A 22,785-nucleotide genomic window follows, 5' to 3' on the forward strand; every position below is an offset into this window, starting at 1 on the left:
GCGTATACTGCTGAGGAAGAAGATTAATATTCCTATTTTAAATTGAATCTATAACACAACAGAGTTTTGAAAAAGTGCACGGGGCATGTAGACTTTGTAAGTGCTGGAGCCACCCAGCCGTCTGTGTCGTTCCAGTCTTCTGTTTCTGTGTGTAATACTTAGTTTGTAACAGCTAACTCTGAATGTGCAATGTGAAAACAGGGCTCTTTAAATCAGTTTTCAACACAACCATTTCCCCCCAAATGTCCGTTTGTTAAGGTGGACAGTAATTGTGGAGAAGAGAATATTTCATAGTTTTCTTTCATTTAAATGCAGTTGCCACTACACAGCAGTGAAACAATGTTTTAGTTCCCTCTGTAGATTCAGGGAGGGTCTTTGAACCCTGGAGGTTTTGACTGCACTACAGCAGCACCCTACTTTGCTGGCCCCTGCCCTGAGCCCCTCTGAAAAGCAACTCGCTGCTTTTGACCTTGAGATACTCTTCAGACCTGGCCTCGGTCCTTCGGGGAGGAATCGAAGACTTAAAGAAAGTCAAGCCGTGGGCTACTGGGCCGACTGTCTCCTTGACTGTGAAGGTTTGTTCGTTCGTTTGTTTTTTAGAACTAGTTAAGAAAACACATGGGAATTAAAGCTGCAAGCAGCATTCATCGGGGTTCAAGCATTTCCGGCCTTTAAGCACATCAGCATCAAAAGACATTAAGTTAGATTCAGCAGTAATGTAACCACCTGAATCCCAGCAGGGAAAGACCATTACAGGCAGTTTACCACAGGAACTCTATATTTTTCAGAGCTGTTTGAACGTTACAGTGCCGCCTATGGTCCGATCTCCATGAAGGGTTGCGTGGTTCTTTAGAGCGGTGGTTCCCAACTCCAGTCCTCGGGACCCACCGCTCTGCACATTTTGTAAGTCTCCCTTATTTAATGCACCTGATTCAGATCTTCAGCTCTCAAGGGAGAGCTCCACGAACTGAGCGGGTGTGTCAGATAAGAGAGACAGACAAAAGCGTGCAGAGCGGTGGGTCCCGAGGACTGGAGTTGGGAACCACGGCTTTAGAGCGTTATGTCTCATACGCTCACCAATGTTTGTGACGCTCTGAGTTTTCGTTCAGGATTTATAGGCTTTTGAGTGTTTTGCCACGCCCATTTTCTAAATGACCCTGTTACGGCTGCCCAAACGGTCAAATTCATCTTTTTTTAGATAATTATTGATCTAGAGAGTCCAGAGAATTGTACTGCACTGGTTTGGTTGCGATTTTGGGCGAAAAATCTAGGACTAGTTCGTGCAAGTAGGTTTTTAAGATGATAGCGAATTTCTGGTGAGCGGTTTGATTGACAGCAGTAGGACTTGAGGCAAAGTGGTTCAGTCTGAGGAAATCTATCAGATGATCTGCGTCACGTGATTACAGGCCGCAGAACTTAGAATAAAAACCAGCACGATTACAACAGGGTCCCAGCTCTTTGAGCTTGACCCCCTAATCATGTATCTGAATAGTTTTCCTTTGCAGAAGGCCCGGCTGCTGTGTCTGTGGAAGAGGTTTGGATGTTTGCTACTGGGCTGTCTTCACGTCCCCCATCCGGCTTGGAACCGCTGCCACAGAGAGAGTTCCTGGACGACTCTGCGTTCCCAACGGCAAACGCGTGCACAAACTCCTTGAAATGGCCGCTCCGAGACTCAGACACTTTGTTTAAGCCACAAACGGACTTTGGAATTCGAAGGACGAGGCCGCCCGCAGGACGGCGAAGAGAGAGAGATAAACAATACTTTCTGTCACTTTTTAATCGACGGATGATGGATGGTGACCTTTGACCTTTGATTAAATATTAACCCCGCCCCCCCCCGATCCTCCCTCCGTCCCTCAGGAAGTGCGTGGCGTTATGCGTGGACCAATGAGCGTGAAGCAGGCGTGGTGAATAAAGTAGGCGTGGCAATGAAAAACCCTGTAAATGAAATAATAAGATTAAATCATTCAAGTGAAATCAAAAGTATCAAAAGTATAAAAATAATCTGCCGTCTGTAAAATCTTTCAGGAGCAAAGACGCGTCCTCCCCTGTCGTCTGTCCGCTGCAGACTGAGGTGTGAATGAACTGGAAAGGTGTGGGAGGGGAGGCGGAGTCTGCGTGAACCAATGGGAGGGTTAGCCAATGGGAAAAGAGGTCAGGAGAAAAAGAGGAGCGCGAGGCGAAGATTTTGTGAAAATGTGAACTAAAAAAATAAATGATTAAAGTTTCGAAGCTGAATAAATGTCCGGATATCCGTCGACGAACGTCTACATGCGGCTAACACACACACACTCACACACACACACACTCACGCACACACACACTCACACTCACACTCACACACACACTCAAACACTCAAACACACACACACACACACTCCAAACACACACACACACACTCACACACACACACACACACACTCACACACACACACACACACACACACATACGGGTTTATATGGATTAGATGGACATTTTCTTGAAACCCGCCCGGTGGTGGTTTAGATTGGCTACCCTTTCCTGAGGTCTTAGAGTTATGGGAGTTTGGTAAAAACACTCCAAAAATTCTGAAAAAAATTTAGCTCACTTTAGATTTCAGATACAACCTACAGAACTTCATACACACCACCCTAACACAATTGTGGTTTATGCAGACATTTCTCTTTTTGATAAATATGTGACTTATAAGGTCCAAACAAACACTATGGGGTCTTTAAAGGGACAATGATGTCACTTAAAAATCACTCCTCATTAACATAAATACACATTAATCTGACAGCACAAAGCATTAATGGGACAGTCATTTTATTATTAATTATTTATTGCATAAAGCTGAAATATCACCATTCTCCTAGGCGGTGACACTGAATAACTGCCAGACAGCAGCTTTTAACAGCCAGACAACAGCCTGTCACACAAGTGCCATGACTTTGAACAATAATGTAACGGTTGCTGTATAAAACATTAAGGCATCAGCATAACCACAACACAAAAAAAAGTAAAAACAAAAAAGAACTGTGGGTTTACAGCTTGTTTTTGTGACTGCCTCTTTGCATAATTCTACCCTCTATTTTGCAAGGAACCTTTAAAATTCCATTAGTTGTCAATCTACATATATAACTGAGCTGAAATATCACCATTCTGTTAGACGGTGACACTGAATAACAGCCAGACAGCAGCCTGTCTCAAAACACAACAAGAGCCACAACTTTTTTTAAACCACATTATCTTTCCAGCTAAAATCTCATTCTTATCTAATTTACAAAAACCATTCCTGGAAACAGATTGCTTTATAAAAGATATTAAGGTATCAGCAAAACCACAACACACACACAACACCCCCACAAATGGTTGCCAGTAGGTTTACAGCTTTTGTTTGAGTGACTGCCTCTTTGCAGCTATTCCTCGGTTTCTAACAAAGTCCCTTACATTTTGTGCTGTTCTTTGTGCCAACACAGGGCCTTCTACCAGCTTGCAGTGAGCGCATTCGTTTTTGGTGGCCAGTTTTCCTTTACATATGTGAGCTCTGAAATGCCGCATTACTGCGGCAACCTCAGCCTTAGACCACACTTTCTTTGGCACTCTTCTGGACCCATGTTCTTGACCAGCATCTTTTCCTGGAACATATGCAAAGTAGAAATAAATTATTACACAAACCGAAAACAAAATGTGTTGGCCAGTTGGAGCCATCAAAACTTGAGTTCAGCTAATGCCACAGTTGACAAGAAATTCCTGTTTACTTGTTTCTGTGAATTCTTGACAACTCGCTTTAGGTTTTCAGTTCATTGCTCACTTGATGCGATTTCACCAATTAGACTAGTCCCCACTAGAGTGAGAACACTTTGGAATGAATTTAAGTAGTCAGAATTTTTGAAAATTACTGTTACAAATCTTACATATTGCCCCTTTAAAGCTGTGTGTCAGCACTTAGGCCATATTCAGAATGACTAGCACTGCCTGAAAAAACACACCTTCATTCATTTGAATGGGACAGATGTGTTGACGCAGCATGGGTGCCAACACAGCAAAGACGCTAAATGTTGGCCAACCAAATTTGTACAAGCATTTCTGGTACATTACTTTGTAACATCAACAATGTAATACTACTATTTACCTGGTGATCTTCAAGATGGATGATCAATGATTGTTGCCATGACAACTTTCAAGAATAGTAAAATCTTTCCTAATGTTATGGCGTCTGATAAACCTTAAAAATCTTTTACCCCAGATCTTTTACTCAAACCGACGTAAAGCAAGTTCCTAGAGTACTGAGCCAAAACAATGAAAAATTTGTCTTGAACTAGGTCTCCCGCATAAAACAGCTGAGCTCTATCCTTGAGCCTTTAATTCAGACATAGATTTTGAACATGTACACTCATACACTCATCTAATGCATCTATTATTCCATCTGAGCAACGCCTCTCAGCTGCTGTTTTCATCTGTTTTATTTGAAATCTTTTTTAAATAGAAAAGTCAGCTCCGTCCTGGTTTTGACCATCCACGCAGTAAACCTACAAAGGACATACCTCTTTAAATTAAAGGCGGGGGATGCAATTCTCATCCAGTACACATCTTTTTGTCAAATTCAGCTCTGACTATACATCATAGAACAGATTTATTGAGACATTTTGTTACTTCACCCATCAGGAAACACAGACAAACATCTGCTTCATGTTGTCAAATTTGAATCATATGGCAAGTCATCCTTCAAAGTTATTTAAATATATTCAATATTTGGCAATATGTTCAGTTAATATGGCAATCCACTCTTTGATTGTGTACATAACTAAAAATAAGGATCAACAAGAACATCCTGACAGTGTACGTAACATTTAAAGGCGTCATTCTCTTATTTGTAGTTTTTACTTAATGAAAAAAACCCATTTGGTCTTATAGCCTTAAACACACCAAATCAATGAACAATATTGAATAACCAATATAAAGTGAATTTGCATAATACTAAAAATACAGACTTTAAAAGTCCATATATCTTACAGGGGGCAATAATTCTAGTACATTTTAGGTACAGTAATAACAGCATGTATGGGAGGAAGGGATAGGCTACATGGCAGAAATACTACATCATCAGGTGTTGGGATTTCAGGCCTTCAAACCTGAACCTCCAATAATCAGTTTGGAGCCCAGAACTGAAACGTCCACACACTTTCAACCCGACATCCTGCTCACTCATCCCTCACCTACTGCCCAGCATTTCCAACTGCTATATGACAGAAGGTGGTGTGGAACAGCCTTTCAAGGCAGTTTCTGCAGGGAAGACTAAATAATCTCATTGTCAAACAAAAAAAGCCAGCTTTTAGTAGTGTTGTAATATTTTGCATCATGACACATAATCTGTAACATCAGTAATTTGCTGTTGTGGCTCTGTTATGAAAATGTGACTGCCAATGTACAGTGGTTGATGGAAATCATATATAATAATAATAATAATAATATAATCCATCCATCCATTTTCTACCGCTTGGTCCCGTTAGGGGTCGCGGGTGACTGGAGCCTATCCCAGTGACTTTGGGCCTTAGGCAGGGTACACCCTGGACAGTGGCCAACAAGACCTGTTAAAACAGTGTGCTAGCATTAAAAAGCTTTTTTTTTAAGTTTCGAGGAGTGGTTTAAAAGATGACTCATGATGATTCTGTGAGCCTCAGATCTTCAGGTAGGAAGATCCAGAGCTGAGGGGCCCTAACCACAAAAGCCCGGTCACCTTTAGTCTTGAGCCAGGACTCAGGAACAGCCAGCAGAGTCCTGCCTGAGGATCTGAGGCTCTGGCTCATAGGGAAACATCGATTCACCAATATATCTGGGAGCTAAACCACACAGCACTTTAAAAGGAACTCAGTAAAACCTTAAATCAGTTCTGAAACCTGTCTGTGTTACAGCATGTCTTAACAGTGTAGAGCAAAATCGGTTGATCTTTTTACACTGGTAATATTTCTAATAATAAATGATAAAAATAAACCTTCATTAACATTTCTGGTCCAAATCAATTTACCGTTAAATAAAATGGGAAGAAAATGTAATTAGACAAATAAATCTAATTCTTTTTAAAATGTAAAATAAAAAGCAACACTGTATACCTGAAAGAGATGACGACAGATCAGTTGAAGCGTACACCATATTCCCTTGTGTAGACATTGTCCAGCTGTAAAACAAAATTTACAAAAATAATTGATAGTATTTCAAAATGATCCTGGAAAAAGGGTAGCAATGATCTACCTTAATATCTTAAGGTGATAGTTAAAAAGACTGTATGTACCTCGTCCTTGTGCAAACATCCTGAGAATGTGGGGAATGTTGAAGTGAGACATGTCTGATTTGTAGTTTGTATGTATACATATAGAAATTGACTTGAAATCATTTTTGATGTGAGGTTCAATGTCTTATTTAGGAGAAATGTCAATATACTGAGACTCTTGAGTTCTGGAGGCTTTGTTTTTTCATGTACCTTGTCAGGTTCCTGTTCATTTATAACGGACATTGTGTTGTGATATTTAAACAAACCGTCTGTCAACAGAGAAATAAAAGCCTCTTGTGTCTGAGACCAGTCACTTGAGAGAGCTTTCATTTCTGCTTCCTCTCTCTGGTAGTTGCCTGTTTCCGTAAAGACCAGCGCCATTTCTAAGTTAGTAAAACCCGCTGCAGTCTCACATTAGCGTCACACATTCACACTGGGATTACTTTAGAAAACAACATTTGTTTCTACAGAAAGCAGTTAAAATGTCAGCGAGCCTGTGTTTGGGTTGTTAGCTACTTGTCTCTGTACTTGTCTTGTTAGATCTTAGTGCTGCGTTCGACACCATTGACCATCACATCCTATTACAGAGACTGGAACATGTAATTGGCATTAAAGGAACCGCACTAAGCTGGTTTTAAATCTTATCTATCAAATCGATCTCAGTTTGTACATGTTAACGGTGAGTGCACGCCAAAGTTAGTCACGGAGTTCCACAAGGTTCTGTGCTTGGACCGATTCTATTCACCTTATATATGCTTCCTCTAGGCAATATTATTAGGAATCCCTCCATAAACTTTCATTGCTATGCAGATGATACCCAATTATATCTATCGATCAAGCCAGATGAAACTAACCAGTTAACTAAACTTCAGGCATGCCTTAAGGACAAAAGACCTGTATGACCTGCAACTTTCTGATGTTAAACTTGACAAAACTGAAGTTATTGTACTAGGTCCCAAACACCTCCGAGACAGCCTTGGTTTCCTTAACGTTTTGGCTCATTAACTGCAGCTCAGCTTTCATTTCTGCTTCCTGTCTGTGGGAAACTGTCAAAATATAAACAGGTTGTAAAAACAGAAGCCAGAGTCGGTAAATGTCCAAACAGAGAATGTTTATAACCTTTTTAGCTCGTGTGTCGAATGTCTACCTGTGACCCCGTTTAACCCAAAACCAACCTTTTATGGGAAAAAGACCTGAAGAAATAAAATCATCCAGTAATTCACAAGAAATAAAGCAAAGATTTGGAGAAATATTCTGCAGAAAATAATCATCTGAGCTGCTGGTGTTTAATACAATCTAAAATTGGCCAAATTATGAATGAAGGCTGGGACTGGATGGTCAAAACACACGATTATGAATCTGACCAGACATTTGATGCCAACAGCTTTTAAGAATAGGAAGCGAAACAGCATGGAGGCCTGACACCCGGGCAACGACTTCACTTCTACTGGAAAGTAAAACTTGAAACTTGTTCGCGAGTCGGCTGCCCGGCATTGTAAGTATTGAGTCTGTAAAAAACACAAACCCAGTAAAACAGAAGGGTCAGGATAGTCAGGGTATCTCCACCTGGAAAGACTTTGGAGTTCATGAGCTGAAACACCAGTGTGGTTCATTAAAACACATCGGCTTCATCGCACAGGGATGATACACTGTGGGTGTCTGTCTGTCCGTCGGCCTGTCCTCTCCTGACGTTTCACGCTGTAAATTCAAAACTATGCAAACGCTGAGAGGGAGCCTCGCTGCTCGGCTTTAAGCGGCAGCTTTAATGTCTGGATGTGATGATTCTGCCGACCTGCTTCAAGGCTTTTATTTAACTTTCTAAACAATACGATCCTGGTGAGCGCTCCCAGCTTCCTTTAGGCCAGTGAGTTCATTTCTTTCCAGATGTTTTTCTGTCTTTATGATTGGAAACTGAATATTTTGGGGTTTTGGACTCATTTCATCCATTTAATATGGTGCTTATGATCAGCAATTGATTCGTGTTGATGGTTTAGTCTGTGAAATGTCAGAAATCAGTGAAAACTCAGATTCAGTTTCTCGTCATAAAAGACTTCAGAGAACATTTTTCCTTAATGGATCGATGAAACGGTTTCTACTTTCCTTTAAAGAACAATAAGTTTGATGTTTATGTGAAGCTCATTCAGAACTTCAGCTAGATTATCCTGAATTTAAAAAGCTTTTCTGCTCTGGTTAACAAACTGTCTGAACTGGAAGATAAACTGAATAGAAAACAAACTGCAGCTTTATCGACTCCGAGCTTCGTGGTCGATGACATTTCTGTAAAGTTTTGGGACTCTGTGTGTGTGAATAATACTGTATGTGAAAATATTAACGTTACGTCCACAGAGCTATGCATTTTCTATTTAATGTCCAGCTTGGCAATTAAAGGTTTTTGATGAGTATTTCGGTGTTTTGGTTCATTCTCAGAGATCGTTTCAATAATTACAGCAACAAGTTCGACTTCAAAATGTGTCTTTTACCTTCAGATCTTCTGTTCATTTAATTGTAAATTGAATTCTAAGTTATTTTTAGTTTAATTTGATATTTTTATATATTTCTTTGGAGTGACAGTAAAAATAATTCTGTTGCAGAAACAGTCGCTGTGTTTTTAGTCATTTCTAAACCAGACTGAGCTCTAATTTCATGATCAAATAAACCAAACAGACTGAGAGCTGCTGGACGTATATTTTAAACTAATTTAAATAACTGCAGCAAAATATCAAGTGATAATAATAATAATAAAACTTTATTCATAGAGCACTTATCAAAACAAGTACAAACAACAAGAGAAATATAAAGAAATAAAATACACAAAAGCAATAAAATAAACAGTTCAGGTAAAATCAGGATCTGCTTTCAGATAAAAATGTGTTTTGAGACGAGACTTAAACGAAGACTCTGACTCAGACAGCCTGATGTCTTCGGGCAGGTTGTTCCAGAGCCTCGGGGCCCCGATGGCAAAAGCTCTGTCCCCCTTAGTTTCCATCCTGGACTCAGGAACAGACAGGAGACCCCTGCCCGAAGATCTCAAACTACGTGAAGGTTCATAAGGGATTACAAGTCTAAAATATAGTCTGGAGCCATGAAGAGCCGTAAAAGTAATCAACAAGATCTTAAAATCAGTCCTGAAACCAACAGGGAGCCGATGTAAAGAGGCTGAACCAGGTGTTATGTGGTCGCACCTCTGGGTCCTGGTTTACAGCCGAGCAGCTGAGTCCTGTACAGTCTGCAGTCTGTCAGAGTTTTTAGATTAAGGCGAGTGAAAAGGCTGTTACAGTAATCGAGGCATGAGGAGATAAAAGCATGTACAACAGTTTCTGCATCACTAAGTGACATGAAGTATGTATCTTCCTCCCTCGTGTCTTTTTGTTTTGTGCCTTACATCTGAAAATGATTCTGCTGTGTAGAAAAATAGACTTTAGGTTTGTTTAGATACATTAAACTCTTTCGTGTTCATTTTCTTTTAACACGTGCAGCAATTAAGTGGTCAAACTTAAAGGACCAAACCAGTGTTTGTGTAAGTTTTAGCTCTATTTTTCAAATACGTACAATTTTAGTTAAGAAATCTGCATTAATATTCTACATGTGACACAGTCAGTGTGCACTGGAAGAAGAACTGGCAGAAGAAGAAGATGTTTTACTTTAGTAAAAGTAATAATCCCACAGTGTATTATCGGCCTCATGTAGTCAAAGTATCAGTAATAAAAGTACAAAAGTGTACTCATTATGCAAAGAGAGAAGATTAATGGTCATATTTAACAATCTTTTCTTCTTCATGAGCTTCAGGAATGAAAGGAAAGTGAAAATAATTGACCAAATATAATAACAGTCTTTAGGATCAGCTCATTTTTCATGATGATGCCAAATGTGACTTCTTCCTTTTTAAATGTCGTTAATCCAAGAAAACAACCGTGAGCATGAAAATGTTGGGCTTTATTTCCAGCTGTTAGATGGAGAAGCTTTGAAAATCACTTTGAGTTCATTGATGAATTTATGACAATAACCTGAAAGATTTCTGTAGCTGTGATCCTGTACAGACTCAACTGATGTGTTTCTCTAACAGGAGGAGACTCTCCCTCCTACAGAGAACACAGAGACACTGAGGAACCAGACCTGGACCTGAAGCCAAACCCAAAGCCAGGATAAAGAGGTTCAGTGAATGTGGTGTTGAAGGTGTGGAGGTGGATCAGTGTGTCAGAGGAGACTCTGTAGAAGGACAGAGTGCCAGCAGGACAGTCCACATACACTGCTACTCTGTGAGAGACAGAGGAGGGGAAGGAGATGGATGTTCTTCTCTTATTGTGATAGACAGAGTAACCATCAACAGAGCAGATCAGTCTCCAGGACTGATCATTCCTTCCAAACACACAGTCATATCTGCCTCCTCTCCTGCTGATTCCTCTGTAACTCACTGATATATCAACTCTTCCTCTCCACTCGACCTCCCAGTAACAGCGACCAGTCAGACCATTTCTACACAGCAGCTGAGGCCAGTCGTCGTCAAACCTGTCTGGATGATCAGGATATGGCTGATCCTCCCTCACATGTGTCGCCTTCCTGTTGTCGTCAGACAGTTTGATGTTTCTGTTCACTGTGTTTGTGTCGAGTGTGAGTTCACAGGAATCTGATGGAGAGAACGAGACACAACACAGCTGCAGTTATTAATCTATCATCTGTTTGATGACGACATCAGAGACGTGAATGAGTGATGTCACAGTTTGAAGATGGCTGAATGTGTGCTGCTTTGTTTTCATGAATCAAAGTAAAAACACACTTACACTTCCTCAGACCTGGTCTCAGCCATCGGACTCCACCGGGCTCCACCCTGAAAGGAGGAGGGGGGTCAGACCAGCACGTCCTCTTTCAGCACGCAGACATGTGTGGTTCACCCAAATATGTGCGACCACATTTGGTATTATTGAGTAAAAAGACAATTCTTTATTTTAATTTGGATCTTTTTGGATCACGAAACCTTAGAAACAGCTCTCAGTGTGATGCAGTCCTGTACCACCCAACACTATGAGCTCAGTCATGAACAGATAACTGAATGAACTCCTCTTTCAGGGCTGTCGGTAGTTCCCTTCAGGTCGGCTGTTGCTGTAATGACGTTTTCTTTTTGAACATTGTGTTTCTGCTGTGAAAGCGGTCTACAGGAAACTTTGGATGCTGCTGCAAAGGAGAGGGAGGACCTGAAGCTGTGGAGGCCAGCTGTTATTAACCAGCTGTACTGGGGCCCTGCAGCGCTCAGCACTTCAGTTCTCCACAGACAGTTTGTCTGTTTTTCCTATAATAGGAAAAACAGACAAACTGTCATAGAAATCTCTGTCAGCATTAATCTGGCTTCGTCAAGTCTTTTCCTTATTTGAATCCTTATATTCTCAGCTGCTTCAGTCTTCGATCCCTCTCCTGCTCTCCCACCTGGGTCCTTCTTGTTATGCAGCAACATTTCTGTCCCCATGAATTACTTCCTCATATTTTCTTTGAAACGCGTCAAATATTTAGAACAAATGGCTTCGATTATAGATCAAGGTCTTCTTTATCACATAAACACAGAATAACGCTCATCAAATGTACTTTTTACTTTACTGACCTTTTTGGTACATGTGCTCAAAGTAATCCACTTCCACAAGAATTATAAGCCAGAAAACTATAAAACACTCAAACTATTCTTTGATTATTTTATAGGCCACGCTCTGTCATGTATTAGGGTCATGTGGTCGCCGTCGCCAAATAAGCTCAGACAGCGTTTGGCGAGCTGGACGTGAAGCGGAGGGGTCTATCGCTTGGAGGTGTGTTTCCTTCTACTACCAACAGGCAAACAAAGGTCAAACAAAGGAGTACCTTCAGCGAAAGACAAATGCGCCACAGGAAGTCATTCCTGCCTGTGGCCATCAAACTCTTTAACTCCTCCCTGTGTCAGTCTATATGACCTTAAGTCGATAAACTAGACATTGGATCATTAACATCACTGCAATACTTGAAATAATTGTGCAATATTCTCTGTTTAATACTCCGGTGCAATATACTATTTTCAGTTTAAAATTCTCTATTTATTGATATTTATTTATGAGCTGCTGTAGCAAAAGAGTTTCCCCTCGGGGATCAATAACGTATTTCTGATGCTAATTCTGATATCATGTTTGTTCCTGGAGATGTTCTCCTTGGAGACCTCCTACACAAATATCTCCTTTTTATGTTCAACCAGTGTTTCTGTTCTAAGAAATGGAAAAAGGTTTCCTACATGTGTGATTGTTCATATAACTCTCATATCCACCTTTAACAAAAAAGACCTCTTCTATCAGACTGACTGTCTGTGGCTGCAGAAGTCATCTTCATACCTGAGAGTGTCCAGTCTCCAGTGTGGATCATCCAGTCCAGCAGACAGCAGCATCACTCCTGAGTCTCCTAGATGATTGTAGCTCAGGTCCAGCTCTCTCAGATGGGAGGGGTTGGAGCTCAGAGCTGAGGCCAGAGAAGCACAGCCTTCCTCTGTGATCAGACAGCCTGACAGCCTGCAAACACACAAAACAACACACATGGCAGATAATCTGAGGGTCCTGCTGCATCCAACAGATACAAGAGGAGACTCTCCAAATAAATGAACAAATAAATACAGAGACTGAATCAGGGATTCAACAGTAACCATGACATTGTGATCTAAATGTTAAAGAGGATACAGCCATGCTAGCAGCTCTGTGAAATTAAGTGGAGCTTGAAATTTAGAGAAATAACTTAAATAATAAGACAAACTGTGACTTAATCTGACCTGAGAGTTTCCAGTTTACAATGTGGACTCTCCAGTCCAGCCGTCAGCAGCTTCACTCCTGAATCCTGCAGGTGGTTGTTACTCAGGTCCAGCTCTCTCAGACTAGAGGACTGGGAGCTGAGAACCGAGGACAGAGCTTCATAGCTTCTCTCTGAGAGGTTACAGCCACTCAGTCTGGAGAGGAAATAGTGAAGAAGATGACAAATAATATTCGTGTTGAAATGCAGAATGAGTTCCAGATGGGAGCCGAAACGTCATGATTCTGAAAACAGTGTCCAGATGACTACGACTGAAACCTTTTCTACGGTCTGGACTTTTGGTGATAAAGTATATATAACATCTTCTCAGCATGTTAAAATCTTTGCTGTTTTACTCTAAACATGTTGGAAACATGACTGAATCAGTAAAAAAAAACCATGAAATTATAATATGATATAATGATTTTGAAACATAAATAACGTTCTCGGTCTCACCCAGAATTCATATTTCATGCTGTACAATATGTGAACCTCAATTAGTACAAAATACATTGGAAAATTCAAAGACTTTCTGTACTGTGAAATTTGAAATCCTGACAGAAGAGATTCAGGATCCGTGATGAAATGTAGCTTAGAGAAATCATTTTAAAACATTGAGACAAACTGTGACTTAAATTGACCTGAGAGTTTCCAGTTTACAATGTGGACTATCCAGTCCAGCCATCAGCAGCTTCACTCCTGAATCCTGCAGGTCGTTGTTACTCAGGTCCAGCTCTCTCAGACTAGAGGACTGGGAGCTGAGAACCGAGGACAGAGCTTCACAGCTTCTCTCTGAGAGGTTACAGCCAGTCAGTCTGGAGAGACAATAGTAAGGAAACGAGTAAGTGGTTTTTAATTTCTTTCTCCTGTTCATGAATAAGTCCCACAATGTATCTACTTACAGAGCTTTGTTGGAGGCTTTGACCACTGGCAGAAGCCTCAGAAGAGCCTTCTCTGAAGCAGAGTATTTCTTCAGGTCAAACACATCCAGATCTTTTTCTGATGACAGTAAGATGAAGACCAGAGCTGACCACTGAGCAGGAGACAGTTTATCTGTGGAGAGACTTCCTGAACTAAGGGACTGTTGGATCTGCTCCACTAGAGAACGATCATTCAGTTCATTCAGACAGTGGAAAAGATTGATGCTTTTCTCTGCAGAGGGATTCTCTTCGATCTTCTTCTTGATGTACTTGACTGTTTCCGGACTGGTTTTTGAGACACTTCCTGTCTGTGTCAGCAGGTCTCGTAGGAGAGTCCGATTGGTCTGCAGTGAAAGTCCCAGGAGGAAGCGGAGGAACAAGTCCAAGTGTCCATTTGGGCTTTGTAAGGCCTGGTCCAAAGCACTCCGATAGAAAAGTGTTGAATCGTCTACGAACATTTTAGACCACCAGGACATTGTTTGTTGTTCTGACAGCAGATTGACACCAGAGCTGATGAAGGTCAGATGGATATGAAGAGCAGCCAGAAACTCCTGAACGCTCAGATGGACGAAGCAGAACACCTTGTCCTGGTACAGCCCTCTCTCCTCTCTAAAGATCTGTGTGAACACTCCTGAGCACACTGAGGCTGCTTTGATATCGATGCCACACTCTGTCAGGTCTGATTCATAGAAGATCAGGTTGCCTTTCTGCAGCTGCTCAAAAGCCAGTTTTCCCAGAGACTCAATCATCTTCCTGTTCTTTTCATTCCAGTGTGGATCTGTCTCAACTCCTCCATCATACTTGACGCTCTTCAGTTTGGACTGAACCACCAGGAAGTGGATGTACATCTCAGTCAGGGTCTTGGGCAGCTCTCCTCCCTCTCTGGTCTTCAACACGTCCTCCAGAACTGTAGCAGTGATCCAGCAGAAGACTGGGATGTGGCACATGATGTGGAGGCTTTGTGATGTCTTCATGTGGGAGATGATTCTGCTGGCCTGCTCCTGATCTCTGAATCTCTTCCTGAAGTACTCCTCCTTCTGTGGGTCAGTGAACCCTCTGACCTCTGTCACCATGTCAACACACCCAGGAGGGATCTGATTGGCTGCTGCAGGTCGTGTGGTTATCCAGAGGTGAGCAGAGGGAAGCAGGTTCCCCCTGATGAGGTTTGTCAGCAGCACATCCACTGAGGTGGACTCTGTAACATCAGTCAGGATTTCATTGTTGTGGAAGTCCAGAGGAAGTCGACACTCATCCAGACCATCAAAGATGAACAAAACCTGGAACTCTTCAAACCTGCAGATTCCTGCTTCTTTGGTTTCAGTAAAGAAGTGATGAACAAGTTCCACCAAGCTGTACTTTTCCTCTTTCAGCAGATTCAGTTCTCTGAAAGTGAATGGAAATGTGAAGTGTATGTCCTGGTTGGCTTTGTCTTCAGCCCAATCCAGAGTGAACTTCTGTGTTAAGACTGTTTTCCCAATGCCAGCCACTCCCTTTGTCATCACTGTTCTGATTGGTTCATCTCTTCCAGGTGAAGGTTTAAAGATGTCTTCTTGTCTGATTGTTGTTTCTGGTCTGTCTGGTTTCCTGGATGCTGTTTCAATCTGTCTGACCTCATGTTCATCGTTGACCTCTGCAGTCCCTCCCTCTGTGATGTAGAGCTCTGTGTAGATCTGGTTCAGAAAGGTTGGGTTTCCTGCTTTAGCGATCCCCTCAAACACACACTGGAACTTCTGCTTCAGGTTAGATTTAAGTTTACGCTGACAATCTCCAGAATGACTTCCTGAATAAACACACAAAAAATCAGATCAATAATATTTCCCTCCATCTCTTAAGACATCAGTAAATGTCCCATTTATCCAGCATGTTGAATCTTTAGAGAAATCCTCTTACTGCTCTGCAGACAGTCAGCCAGCTCCTCCTGCTTCATTCTCCTCAGGAAGTGCAGTGTGATCTTCAGAAATGCCTCTCTGCTGCTCCTCCTCTGCTCTTCCTCCTTACCGTCCAACACCTCCTCATCCTCCCTCTGACTCTCTAAGCATTCTGGGTAATCTGATCTCAGAACCTTCTGGATCTTATTCAGCTCGTTCTTCACAAAAGTGACAATGTTCTCCTCCAGCAGCTGGAACAGAATATTGTATGAATGAAACAATCAAACTAAAATCATGGAACCAAACATCAGATCCATGTTGGACAGACTGACGATCCACTGGTCTAAAAAGTGCAGCGTGGAGATTATTGTGACCAGAAGAGATGTAAAAGTAGTTGCTGTACATGTACAGACCATAAATATGGAGTCCAGGTGTGTTTGATGCTGCTGGGCAGACTGACCACTGGGAACCTCTGAGCTCTCCTGGTCGACTCTGTGGAGGAATCATGAAGAATTAGCTCACATTATGTCTGTCCACACAGAGACAAACACGAGCTGAAGGTCCTTTGAGTTAAAGTGTTGATTACAACATTGAATCAGACGGTTTCCCCTGACAATAAAGTGTTGGTCATTGTTAGGTTGAACATCGGTCAATCCATGTTGAAGTTATAGTTTAGAGTATTTTTATCTACAATATCTCAATAGGAAGGGTTAGGAATGACATGTTATGAGGTAACGTAAAGAGTTTCCAGATGTGTCTTTGTTGTCCAGGAAAGTAAGATGAATATATTTTGAAGGTAACCAAGAAGGGCCCCAACTAAGGTTAAAGGTCAATGTCTAGAATGGTGTATATATACATTCAGCTTTTCTTGGATCTTTGAGTATTCCTTGTACTACTCCTCAGCTGATATTAAATCCCGCCTGATTGAAGATCGACTCGTGACTCTGTGTGTGAGTAACTAAAACTTGACTCTCCCTCAGTGTACACTGCTAACATCACCTGCGCAAAGGCCCTCCAGTGGAGCTGCTCAGTGTCTGGTTGTATCAGACTGGTTGTACTGGGCAGCTCCCACTGGGAATGTGTTTGACTGTGTGAGTGTGAGGCAGCTGCTGCTGAAAGAGAACATTGGTGCTCAGAGAACTTCCATATAAGTCAGTAAAGGTTTAAAAACTGGAGATCTCACAACTGAGAATCTGATACAAACACACTGTTTACTTTTTCGTATCAGTTTTAAATCCTCACCTTTGATCAGCAGAGTGACGTCCATCTTTGAAGGATATAGGAGGATCCATACACTGGTCAGTCTTCATGGACACACAGCTGGGTTCTGGTTTTTCCAGCTTCCTCCTGATAGAAACACATAAACACAGTATATAATCTGCACTGCAGCCAGAACACAGACTAACAGTGTGTTGTGGAGACATTTGACAAAACAGTCAGTGTTGGTTGTTTTGTCCGGCCATCCAGCAGAACTGTTTTCCACCACTGAAACACAACGTTTCTTAAAGGCAGTGCAGAGTGAATCACTGTAGAAACATTTCTCTCATGTTGTAGGAAACAAAGCAAACTGAGCAGCTGTCTGATTGTCAGCACTCAGACATCTGAGTTCTTCCATCAGCAGCATCAATAAGAAAGCAGCTGTGTTTCCTCAGACTCTCTGTGATGGTTATAGTTGCTATGGTTGAAGATCTAAGGCTTCAGTTTCCCGTAGGAAAGGGCTGTCTGACTGCAAGGTAAGGCGGTGAAAATATTCTAAATACAGCGTACACTTAAACTGATATGTATTTAGGTGGGCCTTCTTTTAGGGGGCTAAAATCTGTTTAGTTTCGGCTCCCGTCCACAGCAGTGCATTGCTTAGCTCCCGTGCTGGTCCAGTCTGCTTCTCCTAACTGTCCACTGTATGTATTTATAAGGGGAAACCCACAGAGACCACTGTACCTACTGTGTTTACAACTGAAGCAACATTAGAGACACAAAGAACTAATACGACATAAAGAATGTGTAGGCCTACAAGTGAGGAAAACATTCATGAATAGTAATAATAAAGCAAATCTCGTACAACCCTGTGTTGTAAAATGATAAATACATCTACCTTATTCCTAATGATAATTACTATTAACATCATTATGAGTGTATATATATATATATATATATATATATATATATATATATATATATATATATATATATATATATATATATATATATATATATTACCTATTTTATTTTATGCCTAGACTTTTGCATATTTTTGCCGTGGTATCGAATGTCGTCCTTTATACTAGTTTTGTTTTGAAGTTTTAAATTCTTGTATCAACAACATGAGGAGGGAAATAAGAAGCTGGTCTCCCATAGATCCTGTTCGACAGGGATGGAAATTCACTTTTTAGTCTTCAGACTCAGAAGCTGCTGGAGAAACTAGCAGCTATCAGCAAGAAAAGGATCAACGCACCAAAGTTCAATAAAACATGAAGCTGAATGATTTCAGTCTGTGTATCATCGCTTCATTTTCCTATAAAATATTGGACCAAACCAGGACTAAATGTCCTGATCTCTGAGCAGATTTTACTGTTACTGACAGATAACAAACTGAACTGTGGGGTCCGTCAGCAGCGACACTGTTGGCCTGTATTCTAACGTTTGCATTACTAGACTCACCACAAATATCCTGACTGTTATTTACAGACTTTGGTAGGTGAAGCTTTTTAGGACAAAATTCAAAGAGCAGTTTCAGACTAAAGAGACTTTGGAAGATCCCCACTTGATTTGTGTAAGTCAGACTGCTGAAGCCTCATATTATCCTCAGCTGAACTTTACAATGTGTTTTTACACAGAACGAGGACTGTGGATTCTGTCCTCCACCACTTCCATTGAAATCACATGAGGAAGAGATCTGTTCAGGGCCAGTGTGCACAGGAGGACCAGTTCCAGCCACCAACAACTCTTTCAGTGTACATGTGGGCACGTCAGTGTTGTTTAGGGACAGACTGGAAAACACGTGAACCTGTCCTTTAATACTAATCTTCATCTGACCTTCATCATCCTCACTCTAGGAGAACATGAACATTATAAGGACAACTGGTCAGACTGGACTTAATGAGGACAAACATCAGCAGTGAGCAACATGAGGAGGGAAATATGAACATTTTAGGTCAGACTGTCCAACACTTTTAATGCTGACAACTACTTACTGTCTGTCAGAGACATGTCCTCGTTTAAAATCAATGATATTTTCCTTTGACCGGTCACTCCTGAAGGACACACAGCTGGGTCCAGGTTCAGACTCAGGTCCAGGTCCAGCAGAGTCTGGTCTCTGCTGCTCTGGCCTTGAACACAACACACACAGAGCTTTGAGTGTGAATAATGATGGTGCAGTGATCTGAGTGCTGAGCTCTGACATGGAAAAGAGTCATGGACAGTTAGAGATCCTCATCTCACCTCTGAGCTCTGGTCTGGCTGCCATGTTCCCCACACAGACTGGTTTTTTAGGGAGGGCTCCCTCCTCTCTGTCCTCACACTGATTCATGCTGCTGAACTCACATCCACATCAGCTCACACACACTTTGATCTGGAGAGGAAACACAAATCCTTCATCTGCACATCAGCTGAAATCATCCTTTCCATCATTTCTCCTGTAAGAAGATCAGCTGCTCCTCCAGTGATTGGCTGTTACTTTCTGTTTCATATCAGTGTCAGCTGAATGCAGTCAGACAGCAGTGAGGCAGAGGAAGCTGCCATCAGCTGCTGGACTTCTACTATCAGGCCACTAGATGGCGTCATGAAGCTGCAGTGAAGTGCAGATTTACCTTCACTGACACACAGAGGGGCTGAGATGGACTGATGTGGTCTGACAGAACCTCTCCGTCTACAGAGTCCCTGTAGAAAAGGACTCGATGCAACAAGCTACAGCTGATTATTTCACAGCAACAGCTGAGATTAAGGCTCCAATATAATAAGCAACAAACTGTACTTCAGTGCAGTACCTGAGTAAATGTACTTACTTTGTACCTCTGTTGAATAATATGATCCTGAAATAAATACAGCCTCAGTAAAACGCTGACAGATCAAAGTGAATGAGTCTCTCTCATGTATTGATTGTTTAGCAGCTGTTGATCAGATCCGTATTTGGGGTAATGAGCATATTGATGTGAAACATAAGAAGCGACACTGGTTCCAGCTCATTAGATGAAGAACCTGTTGATCCTTCAGACAGCTGGGAGACCCTCTGACTCCCAAACTGTCTGCACATCAGTCCTGTGGTGGAAATATAACGACACAAACAGCTGTTCTCCAGCGGCTGTCCGGCCGAGCGAGGCCGCATTTAGTGGCTCAGACAGCGGGAGAGCAGCGGCTCGTCTCCGCCTCCTCCACAGGCTGATTCAGGCAGGAAAAGCTGCCTTCAGCCGTCAGTCAGTGGAGCTACACAGTAATAACGACTCTGTGTCCAGCTGCTGAGGATCCGCTGACTCTGCTGCTGCTCTTATTCCGCCGCTTATACTCCCAGACACCGACACAACATGGCGGAGATTTGTAACATTAATGGCGGCTGTTTGGCCTCCTTCGTCCCGAGTTTCCAGTGAAACTCAGAGCTGTGAGTTTGGAGAAATGAAGCGTCGAGCGGCAGCTTTCTGCTGTTTCTGTGGAACTAAGCAGTTGGTGCCAACAAGATGAGCAACGAGTCATAGAGTTTAAAATAGTGAAACATTACCTTTACATGGAGAAGACGACCACAGCCGGGGCAGAGGGGGGCAGAGGGGAGCAGAGGGGGTAGGGAGCAGAGGGGAGCAGAGGGGAGCACTGGGGGGCAGAGGGGAGCAGAGGGGGGCAGAGGGGAGCAGAGGGGAGTAGAGGGGAGCAGAGGGGAGCAGAGGGAGCACTGGGGGGCAGAGGGGAGCAGAGGGGGCAGAGGGGAGCAGAGGGGGAGAGAGAGGGAGCAGAGGGGGCAGCCGGGTGCAGAGGGGGCAGAGGGGAGCAGAGGGGGGCAGAGGGGAGCAGAGGGGAGCAGAAGGGAGCACTGGGGGGCAGAGGGGAGCAGAGGGGGAGAGAGAGGGGGCAGAGGGGAGCACTGGGGGGGCAGAGGGGAGCAGAGGGGAGAAGAGGGGGCAGAGGGGAGCACTGGGGGGCAGAGGGGGAAGAAGAGGGGGCAGAGGGGAGCAGAGGGGAGAAGAGGGGGGGCAGAGGGGAGTAGTGGGGGGCAGAGGGGAGCAGAGGGGGGCACTGGGGGCAGAGGGGAGAAGAGGGGCAGAGGGGAGAAGAGAGGGGGCAGAGGGGAGTAGTGGGGGCAGAGGGGGAGCATCCGACACAACATGGCGGAGATTTGTAACATTAATGGCGGCTGTTTGGCCTCCTTCGAGAAATGAAGCGTTGAGCGGCAGCTTTCTGCTGTTTCTGTGGAACTAAGCTGCCGACAGCTGAAAGCAGTTGGTGCCAACAAGATGAGCAACGAGTCATAGAGTTTAAAATAGTGAAACATTACCTTTACATGGAGAAGACGACCACAGCCAGGGGCAGAGGGGGCAGAGGGGAGCAGATGGGGAGAGGAGGGGGCAGTGGGGGCAGCTGGGTGCAGAGGGGAGCAGAGGGGGAGCAGAGGGGGAGTAGAGGGGAGCAGAGGGGAGCACAGAGGGGGGGCAGAGCTGGACTGTCAACGTGACTCACAGAGAAACTGTCGTGATCACTGCCCTCCAGTGGCCACAGCCAGTAACTGCAACACTGACATTATTACACATTTATCGCTAATGTTCATCAGGCTGATAATGCCGCTCTGTGTGTGAACACAGATATTATTAAACTGCTGTAAACTCTGATGTTGTTTCCAAACTGACTGATGGACTCGTGGAGGAATGATCAGAGTGTTTACTGCCCTCCAGTGGCCACACGGAGTCACTGCAACACTGCGTTACACTGATGTGTCCAACAGGATCCACACTTACTATAAGGATCAATATGTACCGATCAGTACTGGTGACGTGATGAGGACTGGTGATACAGTGCATATCAGAGTGTCAGTATCAATATGTGTATTCATGTGAACAGTGTCCTGCAGCTACTCCCTCTGACCTCTGGAGGGCGCTGATCACACACATCTTTTATTATTCTATTTCACATCAACACCAATGTTACTGAGCACGTTATTGATCCTGCACTGATTAGTGTTTACTGCCCTCAGATGGCCACAGTGAGGAATTACAACTAAAAACATGATGACAGAATAACTAAGTAGTCAGCCAGGACATACACTGTAAGAAATGACTGTAAAGGAAGTACAGTTAAAACACCAGAGCAGGAGATGCACTGTATAAAGTTAGCATCAGGTGTTAAACTTTATAAAAAAGGCAACCAAGTGCTGCGGTGTAATAACACGTAACCAGGGCAACAAACGAGGGGCGCACTGTAAAATGTTTCAACAAGGGGATTCACTGTAAAAATAAATGACAACCGAGGTCATGTCTCCTTCCAATCAAGAACAAGTCGCCTTTCTAAGAGCATTTCAATCCCTCCTCTGGACAGAAACCTTCAGATTGAACTCTCAAGCCGTAACCTCAAGACCTTTGAAAGGCCACGGACCATTTTCATCAACTGTCTTTGTCTTTTCTCAGACCTTTCAGTTTTGATTTGAGGTCTCTGTCTTCAAAATTCAGGATCAAACACAAAACCTGGTGTGGCCGGTGAATTTGAACATTTATCTGTCAGTGGCTTGTAGATGTTCACATTTTAAAGCACAACCAACCTGTGACGGTCTCCTCCCCTCAGCTGAGTTCCCAGCAAATAAACTGATGTGAGTCTGAGACCAGAGAGAACGCTCTGTTTCTAAAAGTTAGTTTCACTCCTGTTTTCCTGTTTGCACTTTCACATATCAGCCTTATTTTACTGTTTACTGACTGCTTTCAGCCATGTAGCGCTAACATTGTAACTGTTTCATTGTGGTTTCAGATTTAATCCATCCGTACAAATGCAAAACCA

General features: G+C 42.8%; 2 protein-coding genes across 4 annotated transcripts in view; one reads left to right on the forward strand and one right to left on the reverse strand.

The window, feature by feature from the left end:
- LOC122871887 (NACHT, LRR and PYD domains-containing protein 12-like) overlaps positions 1-22,785 on the reverse strand; it is a 93,062-nt gene that overhangs the window by 51,333 nt on the left and 18,944 nt on the right. Inside the window, exons 2-11 of one of the 3 annotated variants that reach the window (XM_044187426.1) lie at positions 19,261-19,390; positions 19,014-19,148; positions 17,065-17,169; positions 16,236-16,314; positions 15,845-16,073; positions 13,937-15,734; positions 13,676-13,849; positions 13,018-13,191; positions 11,030-11,076; positions 10,164-10,875 (exon numbers count right to left, since the gene is read on the reverse strand). In XM_044187426.1, the coding sequence (XP_044043361.1) occupies positions 10,331-10,875; positions 11,030-11,076; positions 13,018-13,191; positions 13,676-13,849; positions 13,937-15,734; positions 15,845-16,073; positions 16,236-16,314; positions 17,065-17,132 (3,114 nt within the window). In that variant the 5' untranslated portion in view covers positions 17,133-17,169; positions 19,014-19,148; positions 19,261-19,390 and the 3' untranslated portion in view covers positions 10,164-10,330. Of the gene's footprint in view, positions 1-10,163; positions 10,876-11,029; positions 11,077-13,017; positions 13,192-13,675; positions 13,850-13,936; positions 15,735-15,844; positions 16,074-16,235; positions 16,315-17,064; positions 17,170-19,013; positions 19,149-19,260; positions 19,391-22,785 lie in introns of those variants that run through there. The other 2 variants (XM_044187425.1, XM_044187424.1) reach the window with 2 other exon arrangements.
- Positions 1-22,785, forward strand: part of LOC122871994 (mid1-interacting protein 1-B-like) — a 29,678-nt gene that overhangs the window by 1,829 nt on the left and 5,064 nt on the right. Inside the window, 1 exon segment of the mRNA XM_044187655.1 lies at positions 361-575. The gene's annotated coding sequence lies outside the window, so the exon portion shown is untranslated.

This window comes from Siniperca chuatsi, linkage group LG24 (genome assembly GCF_020085105.1).
Source record: "Siniperca chuatsi isolate FFG_IHB_CAS linkage group LG24, ASM2008510v1, whole genome shotgun sequence".
In the NCBI taxonomy this organism is placed as follows: Eukaryota; Metazoa; Chordata; class Actinopteri; order Centrarchiformes; family Sinipercidae; genus Siniperca; species Siniperca chuatsi.